Source organism: Mugil cephalus, chromosome 21, assembly GCF_022458985.1.
Source record: "Mugil cephalus isolate CIBA_MC_2020 chromosome 21, CIBA_Mcephalus_1.1, whole genome shotgun sequence".
Classification (NCBI taxonomy): Eukaryota; Metazoa; Chordata; class Actinopteri; order Mugiliformes; family Mugilidae; genus Mugil; species Mugil cephalus.
This window is the reverse complement of record NC_061790.1, coordinates 1,364,604-1,376,418: the sequence shown is the minus strand read 5'-3', so window position 1 is coordinate 1,376,418 and position 11,815 is coordinate 1,364,604. Positions and strand designations below refer to the sequence as shown.

At 37.0% G+C, this 11,815-nt stretch overlaps 1 protein-coding gene across 1 annotated transcript; it reads left to right on the top strand.

Annotated features, from left to right (window-relative positions):
* The first annotated feature begins 5,015 nt into the window (after positions 1–5,015).
* pax1b (paired box 1b) lies at positions 5,016–11,608 on the top strand. Its single transcript, XM_047573169.1, has 5 exons — positions 5,016–5,064; positions 6,641–7,219; positions 8,603–8,709; positions 9,950–10,253; positions 11,037–11,608. Exons 1-5 carry the CDS (start codon positions 5,061–5,063, stop codon positions 11,105–11,107), a joined length of 1,065 nt encoding a protein of 354 aa, XP_047429125.1. The 5' UTR covers positions 5,016–5,060; the 3' UTR covers positions 11,108–11,608.
* The last annotated feature ends 207 nt before the right edge of the window (positions 11,609–11,815 follow it).

Below are 11,815 nucleotides of genomic sequence, written 5' to 3'. Positions count from 1 at the left end.
GAAAAAATAACTGACTAAAAGACTGGAGAACAACATTTTTATTTGCGCAATTTTCTAAATAAAATGTTTAGTTTTATCTAACGTTTCAAATGGAAATAAATCTACAAAATAAATTAAATCAAATAGACATTATTTCAATTATATTTTCTAAAATTGAGTCCGGTTCTCTGGAATTTGTATTTATTTATTTATTATTTGCTTGTTTGTTTATAATCTTAATTTTAAGAAGAAGGATCAAATAAAATAAGATTTGAAAAATTAATTAAAATATAAGTATTATCTAAAGTTTGGACACATCTTCTCATTTAACTGAATGTGTGTCCAGACTTTTGACTGGTGCTGTAGCTACATCGCGGTGAACTGGTCAAATTTAAGAGTCTTCAGCACCAGAGTCCATTGAGAAATCGTTCAATTTAAGATGATTGTCAGGATCCAAGAAGAAGTTGTGTTTGTTGTTGGGATGAAAAGAAGCTGCTGATGGACTGATGGTCTAAACCTCAGATATGTTGCTTTTTAACCCTCCAGCTTTAAATTAAAGTCTTATTCTAGTCAAATATATGTGAATAAAACTCTTTTTATTATCTGTAACATCTCAGATATGTTTGAAGATTTCACATCTGCAGCTTTGAATTTCCAGCTCAAAATAAACTGGAGGACTTTAAAAATAAAAACAATATTAACATATTTAACTGTTTTCATGAAGATTTATGTTAAGTGTTTCAGACACAACCACGACTTGAACAAGAAATAAATTCAGTTTGAAAAGATTGTTTTGGTTAAAAATAAGCATTTTTCTAAAAATGGCCACAATAAAGAAAAAAAAAATACTGAAAAAAAGATGATGTTGAGTATTATCCACCCGTCCATCCACCCCAACCTCCTCTCTGTGTCGCTTTTCCCACGATTTTTTCCTCATTGTTGTGATATTGAACCGTCCAACCTGTTCATTCCACCTCTAATAGAAACTAAAGCATCGTCTGCATATACAGAGATTCTCTCTCTCTCCTGGTCCGTCTCTGGGTGGCTAACAGTCTGCTAGCTCTTCTTAACGTTTTCCCTCTTTTCTTTTTCAAACAGAAGAAGCTCTGTCATCACAGCTACATCCTCCTAGCCGTTAGCATCGTGGCGGTTCTGTGGCAGTTGGAACCAAAATGGTGGACAGAGTTTCCTTCAGGTCGACGTTCTCCAAAATTTATTTTCTCTTTCTCCAGTCATCGCTTCATTTCTCTGAATGAGATGAGGCTAAATGTATGCTAAGCTAGGCTAATCTGAGCTTCAAATCCATCATATTATGCTCAGACATCGTTTATTTATCCCACGTATGAGAACTTTCCAAGAATTAGACGAGAATATACAGAAACAAGGCTAACAAATTTGGAAAGAGTATACAAAAAAATAACAAAAGATAAAGACATTGTTTAAATACGGTCTGGAATAGTTGTTAAAATTGCTAGAATTGGTAAATATGATATAACTGCTACAATTATAAAATGTCTACAGTGAAGTAATAGTGTGAGCAGACTCTTGTTTTCATTGTTTAGTGGTTTGTGCGCCCTCCATCCACCCCGACCACCTCCCGCTGACTCTGATACGCTTCATTCACATTTTTAATTTCTTAAACTTGACAGGAATCAAACTAAACAAGTTCTCTGAAGGCCAGATTTTATTTCAGACGTTAGTGAAGAAAGATTCACAACATCCAGGTAGAATTTAAGAGTCCAAATATCTTCATGTACCAGAAATTAAGCCACAAAATGATCAGTTCTTGTTTCAAATTATACAAAAGAATAATTAAATTAGCGAATGTGTGCGATATTTAAAAGAACAAAAGAAAAGAACATTTAATAAACGTTCCAAACTGGAGCCCGTTAGAATATTTCCTCTTTTCTTGGACATTGGAGTTTTTTGTGTGTTTTTTTGCTGGTGGGTTGTGTTGGATCGTGCTGGGTGGTCGAGCTCTGCAAACAAACACACGACGAGCCGACGGATACAAAGAGCCAGCGCCTCCACGTTTATCCCCCGAACACACTCACCCACCGCTGGGAATAAATGTGAGGCTGCAGGGAGTTGTCATGGTGTTCAATAGATGCTCGTCCATATTCACGACCACACACACACACACACACACACACACACACACACACACACACACGTCCAGTCACTTCCAGTAAAAACGGTGTTTTAATAAAACTTAATATTAAATATTAAAATTCAACATAATCAAACATAATATGAATATACATAAATGTAAAATACATAAATTACACAATTTGGTTTCAAAGTGTATGCAAATTATTCTACGTGTATTTTTTTGCAATTAACTTTTCACTGTTTTTCAGCACAAAACAACAAAAGGTAGAGTCTGTTCACACACCTACACAAAAAAATATATACAAAACGTATGGATACAAACACAGGTTATTGAAAGGAATTAACAGAGGATGTGACCCACGGCTGTATAAGGGCCACATATAAGTAACATTTAAAAAATTAATAATCACACACACCAGTTAATCGAATACTGCAAACACAGGTTCATTCAATGATATTATTGTGTGTTGTTGTGTTGTACGACAGGCATTTAAAATTAATAGGCTAAAATAAATATGTTGGATTATATCAATAATGTTAATCTGAACCCACACAAAAACAACTGAATTACTCAAATCATTTTAAATAAGACACTAGAAACTTAATTTCTTTAACAACCATATCGTAAATAAATTTAAATGCTATTAAATAAAATATTTTAAAAAATGGGAAAATTAAGAGAAATACTGAAATTCATTAAATATAACGTGAAGATAATAATATCTTTATTTATTTATTATTATTATTTAGATGAATGAGTCTTATTTATTTATAATTAGTTTGGTTGGATGGGTGGATGTGCTATGTTAAAATAAATGTCTTATTTCCTCCATTAACGTTCCTATAAATGTTATTAATATGTAAAAGGTCCTCACTTAAATATCCCAGCGTCTCCTTCCTTTAAATATCTTAAATGAGCTGTAAAATCACCTCATCAGTCATGGAGCTGTGTTTACCTTCTCCTCAGCCTCCGTGTTCATCCATCACCGTTAAAAGTTAAAATTACTCAGAAAAATTATAAAAACTATTAAACTAGTCTCACTGTTATTTAGTATTATAATTATAGCATTAGCATGCTAGCCATAATAACTATGTAGTAACTGAAGTAAAGTCACCAAGCCTTAAGTCTAGATAACTAGCTAGCATAAGGCTAGCATAAGGTTAGCATAAGGTTAGCATAGGGCTAGCATAAGGTTAGCATAGGGCTAGCATAAGGTTAGCATAAGGCTAGCATAAGGCTAGCATAAGGCTAGCATAGGGCTAGCATAGAGTTAGCATAGGGCTAGCATAAGGTTAGCATAGGGCTAGCATAAGGCTAGCATAAGGCTAGGCTAACTTCAGACTTCATCCATGTGTAAAGTGGTGTTTCTGAGATGAAGGTTCACATTAATGATGGTGTGACTTTATTTTTCTATATAAAATCTTCACAAACGTCAAACAGAGACATTGACATTTACCTCATCACATAATAGAGAGAAACCAGCTGACATCCAGTTCTTCCTTTTAATCTTCTGCTCCATAACTTTCTCTGTTTTTGTTCACTGGGGAGTTTTTTTCCTGATCCTGTGCTGGAGCCGTAGGCTGAGCACTGTGGCATATTTTACCTTTTAATCCAACTTTATTCTCTGTTATTGCCACTTCTCTATGGGTGAATATTGGTTAGATGGATCCAACATGGCGCCATGAAACACGTGACCAGCTCAGAACCAATCAGCACAGAGGGACAGCTCAGACGCTCCGACTCTCTATAATATATGTCTCGGATCAACCCTGAGCTCAGACTGACCCCTGGTGTCTGACCAGGGAACTGCAGACTCTGACCCAGAGCTCCTCATTAACTAGTGTACTTAATAAAATGGCAGATCAGTGCAGAGTATTAATATTACAAATTAATTATCTGGAGGAAAAAAACAAAACACAAAACCTTCCGATTAATTATTTTTTAGAATAAAAATGAAAAATAAAACTAAACCTCAGCTGTAATGAAGGAAAGCGACCGACAGGAGGCGCCACTGTGTTAAAAATCAACACGATCAGTTTGTGTCAAAGTCAAGAAATAAAAAGCAGAAATAGGAAATAAATGAATGAGACCTGACGACACTTCAGTTATTTAATTACAGAATTAAATTAAATAAATTCAATTGAAAACTATCAGAATTTCCCCGAAAAACTCATGTGAACCACAATAAGATAAAATAAAAATCTAGTAAAATAAAAAATAAACAAAAAATGTAGTATAATAAGATCAAAATAACATAAAATAAAATAAAAATATAACGAATTAAAAAAAAAAGAAAATTAGGTAAAATTTTTAAGTAAAAATGTACTAATTTAACTTATGAATAAATAGAGACAGATGTAAATATATATTATATCTGCAGGAAGGATTAAGAAGGTGCAGACATATTACAGAAATGATTCCAGTAAAATGACTAATTAATATTTAATAATAAAATGGAGACAGATTTAATTCTGTTCATTGATGCATTTAGTCATTTATTTATATCTGATTCTGACTCAGGAGCCTCGTGTTCAGCTGCTTCTCTCTTGAACCCAAACTTTATTTTTTATCATTTTTTAAACAAAGCTTTCCTCCTTTCATCCAAAATAAAGACACGCAACATTTTTCCTTATCGATTCTTTTTAGTGTTGATTCCTCAGGAATCATCTTTTATCTGAGAAAAATAAAAATAATAAACTCTCATATCTCAGGAGGAAGAGGAGGAAGAGAAAGAGGAGAGAGAAGAGGCGGAGGTGGAGGAAGACGAGGAGGTGGAGGAGGAGGATGAGGAGGTGGAGGAAGAGGAGGAGGAGGAGGAGGAGGAGGAGGAGGAGGAGGAAGAGGAGGAGGAGGAGGAGGAGGAGGAGGAGGAGGAAGGGGAGGAGTGAGAGTAGGAGGAGGAGGAGGAGTTCGTGTTCTCCTCAGATGCAGTCGGAGGGTTGGGAGGTGGAGTGGAGAGACGCAGCTGATGGGTGAGTTCCTTTAACTTTTCCACTGAGTGGCCACTTTATTAGGTACAGCAGGGACCCGGGTCCTGGTCTGAGTCTGGTCCGGGTCTAGTTCTCTCATTAACTATCAAACACACATGTGTTCCTAATGTTCTGGCCACTCGGTTTTATTCAGAGGAAATGACACGAAATGACAAAAACCCGTTCCCTACTGTACCTAATAAAGTGGCCACACCAGAGGGAGGTTTTATCGTGTAACGCTGCTGTTCCTAATGTTTTGGCATGCGGACATTTATTTAAAACGTGTTTATTATTCATTTGTGTTTTATTGAGGTTTGTTAACGCAGCAGGAAGTTCATGCTGTACCTAATGTTTTGGCCAGAGAGTGAATCTGAAAACTAATGATTTATTTCTATAACCCCATAAAAAAAAGATTAAATTAAATAAAAATCTAACGAGTGAAAAATATTTTTATTCACTGCGATTTAAATCAAATATATGAGATTATTATCAGACAAGAAAACACAGATAAATAAATAAATAAATAAGATTAAATTCGTTTAAAGAATTTAATTCCTTCAGTGAACGCGTCACTTGTCTTTAAATGTTTAACTTGTTTCTGTTAATTTAATTTTATAAAACCAGATGATTTAGATTAAATGTCAGTTTAAAATAAAAACACGTTTTAATTTCCTAAATCAGCCTGAAAACATTTAAATAAAGTTAAATTCAGCCTGAAAATAAACTTTAATGAAGCCAGAACTTAACTGAGGTTTGATTTTTATTAAAGGAAAAAGAATAAATAAATAAATAAATAAATAAATAAATAAATAAATAAATAAATAAATAAAATCTAATTCTGAAAAAAGTGAAAGAAAATGATGTTTAAGAAGTAAAATAACATCAACAGTTTATGGAGTGAGTTCTAGTCTAAATGTGTGTAAATGTAATAATACATTTTATTATCTTAAAGTAAAAGAGCCTTTAAACACAAACACAGTAACTTCTGATTTAATAATTAAATATCACATTTTTATTTCTGACCAAATAAAAGAAAAACATGAAGAGGAACTAAAACATTTAAGAGGCAGAAGTAATTAATCAATTAATTAAATTAATCCGCTTCATGATTTAAAAAAAAAATGTTTTCTGCTATTTTTAATCACTTTAATTAATGTATGAAACTTTTTCAATTTAAATAAGAACATCTGAATTATAATGTAACAAAATATAAATATTTTAAACCAAGTGAACTTAAATAATCTATCTATCTATCTATCTATCTATCTATCTATCTATCTATCTATCTATCTATCTATCTATCTATCTATCTATCTATCTATCTATCTATCTATCTATCTATCTATCTATCTATCTATCTATCTATCTATCTATCTAATAAAACAAGTTAAATTAAATTAAGAATGAATCCAAATGTCGTTTTTATTAAATTCTTCCTCTTAATAAACGGATCATTTTCTTTGGGTTTGATGTTTTCATGAAAACTAAAAATCCTCCTCCTCCTCCTCCTCCTCCTCCTCCTCCTCCTCCTCCTCCTCCTCCTCTCCGGTGCCCGGTGCCCGGTCCCCGGTGGGAGCAGAGCCGAGTTACGGGGAGGTGAACCAGCTCGGGGGGCTGTTCGTGAACGGACGCCCGCTGCCCAACGCGCTGCGGCTGCGGATCGTGGAGCTGGCGCAGCTCGGGATGCGGCCCTGCGACATCAGCCGCCAGCTGCGCGTCTCCCACGGCTGCGTGTCCAAGATCCTGGCCCGGTACAACGAGACCGGCTCCATCCTGCCCGGGGCCATAGGGGGCAGCAAGCCCCGCGTCACCACCCCGGCCGTGGTCCAGAGCATCCGGGACTACAAGCAGGGGGACCCGGGCATCTTCGCCTGGGAGATCCGGGACCGGCTGCTCTCCGACGGGGTGTGCGACAAGTACAACGTCCCGTCGGTCAGCTCCATCAGCCGCATCCTCAGGAATAAGATCGGGAACCCGTTCGAGGGCAGCAAGCATCAGCCCCCTACGTCCCCGATCCAGTACGGACACGTGTACCCGTCCTACGGGGGGCCCGGGGCCCCCACCGGGACCAGGACCGGCAGCGGCCCCTCCGGACACATCGGTCTTCCCCGCAGCTGGACCAACATCCTGGGCCTCCGAGGCTTCATGGAGCCGCCAGGTTGGTTCAGGCGCCGAGGACACGTTTAAATCTGTAAAACGTGTTTAACGCCTCATCATCCGGACATTTAGGACAGAACTGGACCTGATGCAGCTCATTCATGGTCCTGGTGTCTTTTCAAGGACTCTGAGGGGTTTAGTTACACGTTAGAGTTAGAAAAGAAATAAATATAATAAGAAGTAGTTTTGTTAGAATGTGTTGGTTGAATCTTATAATGACTTTTATCAATGAAACCAGAGGAAAATGACACATTACATCAAACAGCATTAACTCAAACACATTCATAGAGTCCTGAGCTGTGATTGGTTCACGCTGCTGTCACATAAACAACAGGAACATGAGGAACATTAGGAACAACAGGAACATTAGGAACAACAGGAACATTAGGAACATTAGGAACAACAGAAATAACAGAACATTCATCAGTTTATTATAGAAACAGGTTCAGGCTCAGATGTTGAGTCCTTTAAGAACGACTCAGATACAAACGCACAAATGCACAAACTTCACCAATAATTATATAAAAGAAAGAACCATAAATATTTAACGAGTTCACAGATAAAAATAATAATAAATAGATTTAAAAGTCTCTCAGATTTACACCTTAAATCCATATTCATAGTTTACTTAACATCTATATGACTTATGTGATTTACTATGAGACTAACAACCGTCTTATGATAAAATACAAACATAACCTTATGTCCATATAAAAGGCTTGTTTGTTTACAGGCTTTAACTTTAATATTTATACGTATATTTATCCAGGCTGCAGAGGAAACTACTTAATGCAGAGTTTAATCTTTAATCAGCATCATATTAGAGTCAGTTCTCCAGTGTCCCTAATAAAGTGGCCAGCGAGTGTTTTCATGTTTCATTGTGGATCATGAGTCAAATAAAATAATAAAGTCATGATTTTAAATTAGATTTGAAAGGATTTATTCTGAAATGTGACAAATAAGACGCCAAACAAACATTTATCTGTGCAGAAATAATTAACAGTAATTATCTCTGAGTTATTTTAATGATTAAATGATATTTTTACTGCAGGGTCATTATATCACACATGTACCTAATAAAGTGGCCGGTCAGTCTGTTTATAGCTGCATGTTTGGGTTTGTTTAATCAGTGTTTCCTAGTTTAATTTAACTCCACATTTATAAAGAAACTTATTCAGACTCGTGTGTTTAAGATATTAAATTAATTAATGTTAAATGAATCCGTCCTTCTTCTCCCTGAACATATATTTATTGATTTATTGTTGGTTTTCAGTGATTTTCTCTCTTTTAAAGGTTCATCTCATGTTCATGTTCAGGTTAAAGCCTTTTTCTCTTTTTATGGTTAGAAAACTGAGCTAATTCAGAATAAACGTTGTGTCCTCAGCTTTGTCTGGACCTGAGGGACATTCATCTAAAGTGGACGAATGGACGGGAGCGTTTCCTCCCGGAGACAAAACCCACAACGAGCTCAACCTCAAGTTCTCCCAGCAGGTAAATCACAAAGCGTCAGGTGTAATATGACACCAACAGGAACAGACTGAGTCTCTGAGACTCACAACATTAACTCTGATGTACTTTAAGTTTTACCATTTAAAAAAAAACATTTCTAAAAACCTCTCAAATATTGCTAGAAAATATGCTTTTATTTTGAGGAACTATAATTGAAACACAGACGGTGCCACTACTTAGTTTATAATAATAATAAACTGAGAATGTTGTCACTGTCAGAGCTTAATATTTGTTGCATCCCCTTAAAAAAGTCTCGTACTGTCATTCAAACATGAACTCGTTCCACTGCTGTAGTTTGGAGTTTGTTGTGTGAGGTGGGGGCCCCTGCAGTCATTTGTCCCACTGCTGCAGCTCAAACGTTGTCCAGTCAGGTGGGGGCCCCTTAAATAAAAACTCCTGATGTGAAGATGTAGCACGTTGCTGCTGCTGTGGATTAAAGTATCACTGGGGTCATTTAAATTTAGCTCATTAAGATTAATGTACTTGATGGTATCGTTGTTAGATCAGGTGGGGGCCCCTTAAATAAGTCTCCTACTGTCAGATCAGGTGGGGGCCCCTCCTCTCATTAACTCTTAGCACAGTCACCATTCATTAGAGTTATCGTGTCAATAGGGGCCTGATTTCATCACACATTTAGCTCATTGCCTGTAGTTTAATATTTGCTGTGGGGCCCCTGCTCTCATTAACTCTCAGAGCTTTGACCCTGATGTAGTTTAGATTAGTTGTGTCAAGTTCACTTTCTGTGAAGTTCTCCTTAATTAAGTCTGTTTATATTACTGAGAACGTAGCACGGTGCCACTGATGTAGTTGAATAGTTGTCGTTTCAGATCAGGGCCCCTTCTGTAGTTTATTTATTCATTTATTCATTTATTTTTGTAGTTTTGTGTTAAGAGGTTGAGATGGGCCCTTAAATGAGTTATTGTGTCGATGGGGCCCTACTGTCATGACACATTGAGTTCAGTGTCACTGCTATAGATGTAAGTATGTTGTATTGTTATGGGGCCGTAATGTCACTAACTATTAGAACGTTTCTGCTGCTGTAGTTTAGATTTGAGCCTTAAATCATTTTCCTGCTGTCATTAAAGTATTAACTCCACTGCTGCAGTTTAATAGTTGTTATTTCAGACGAGGCCCTGTTGTCATGTCCTCATGTGTCCTCATGTGTCCTCATGTGTCCTCCTGTGTCCTCCCTCTAAGTCTCTGTGTCTCTTCTCGTCCTCAGTCGTCCTCTGGTCTCTCTGGTTACGTCTCTTCGTATCCTCCATCCAACCCGTACGGTGTTTTCCCACCTCCCCCGGCCACTTACATGAGCCCCGGGCACCAGTGGCAGCCCCAGGCCCCCGGCCTGGCCCCCGGCGTGGCCCCCGGCGTGGCCCCCGGCGTGGCCCCCGGCCTGGCCCCCGGCCTGGCCCCCGCCCCTCAGGGTCTGAGCCAGACTTCCAGCCCAGACTTCCACCAGCACCAGAACCAGCACCAGAACCAGCACCAGAACCAGGCAGCTTCTTTCAAAGGGCCCAGGAGAGACGGTGAGAGTCACAACACATTATTAATAATGTCGAGTTTCTGGAGCTGGAATCAGAAAAGATTTCACACCATGAAAATAAAGAAATGACAGAATAACTGAGTAACATGTGTTTGTATCGAAATACTGATTAAAATCGACTTAAAACAAAGAAACAGAAGCTCCTGATTAAGACACTGTTACTAATACTATTAATATGTAAATGGGTTAAAGTATTTTTTTCCCTTTTGTAAATTTGCCTCTATTCATTTTGTCTTTTCCTACTTTTATCATTATTAGCATTTATACTAAATGAAGTTGACTGCTAATCTTTTTTTTTTAAATACTTCTTACATTCTGTTTGAAAACGAATTATTATTATTATTATTTTCACATTAAATTAAAATGAGAAGCTTAGTGGTTATAAATAATCAACCTAAAGCTCCAAATGTGTCTGACAGAACAAAAACTTTTACAGTTAGTGAGAAAATATACGAAGGAAATGAGAAAAAGCAATAATTTAAATAATTTTAGATTCCAAAACCAGCAAATTCATATACAAGCAGAAATTAAATGTAAGTAAATGTTAATTTTCAACATGTTTGTGCAGCTACAACCAAATACATAGAAAAGGATGATGACCTTTGTTAGTGGAGCGTTTTGCAGCCGTGCGCGTCACCATTAACCTCCCTCCAGGTTTATGCTGCTGAGGAACATTTGATGGATTAACTGTGAACGAGCAGAAAAACGCTGCGTGGAAACTTAAGAGACTCAGTTCTTCTTTTTTTTTTTTCCTGTTTCTCTGCAGACGAACGGAAACTCCAGAGTCCACTGAACCGACAACTTTACTCTGCTCACAGATTATCTTCAGCCTCGTGATGAGGAGACGAGCAAAAAACTCTCCTCAACCCGGACACGATTCTATGGAGAAGAAGAAAATTAATCATTTTATATACTTTTTTTTTTTTTTTTGGCCCCAAAAAAGGAAACTTTAAATTCACATTGGAATTGATTTTTCTTGTAAAATATATTTTTCTATAATTGTGTTAAATAAAGACTTAAAAATGATACAGAGGAAGAAAGTAAGTATGTTATTAGTGGAGGACGTTACTGATCCTTATGCTGTAGTTATGTCCAGTTTAATATTAAAACCGAACAACTCAGATAATTAATCGGCCGCTGATCGTTGCAGCTCCAGGTTCCTGGTTTTAACTGGAGCTTTATTTATTTTCACATGTGCTCAGGAATTAGTCTGATCCACAACCTGGACAAAAGACACAAAGTCACCACAAGCAGGATTTATTTAAAGCGACACGTTTGTTCCTGGAGGACCATGGTTCTCCACTGTCCGTCCAGTTTTTAATAAAGTTCTTAACCCAGTTTTACTAGTTTCTGCTTCAGTCTCCTCAGATGTTTTCCAGCCAATGATTTGACCCTTTTCCACCAGACTAACATCTTCTCCTCCACCACAGGATGAAATGAAATGAGAAGCTGCTCATCGCATCGTGCAGCAATTACCCATTAGCTTAGCCTAAAATTAGCCTAAAATAAGCTAAAAAAAAAAGTGTTTGGGTAAATGCTGCATGA

What these genes read in the sequence shown, in the direction of transcription:
- pax1b (XM_047573169.1), top strand. An exon ending in AGGCTTCATGGAGCCGCCAG is followed by an intron (nt 7,220 to 8,602) that starts GTTGGTTCAGGC and finishes TTGTGTCCTCAG; the next exon opens with CTTTGTCTGGACCTGAGGGA. An exon ending in CAAAGGGCCCAGGAGAGACG is followed by an intron (nt 10,254 to 11,036) that starts GTGAGAGTCACA and finishes GTTTCTCTGCAG; the next exon opens with ACGAACGGAAACTCCAGAGT.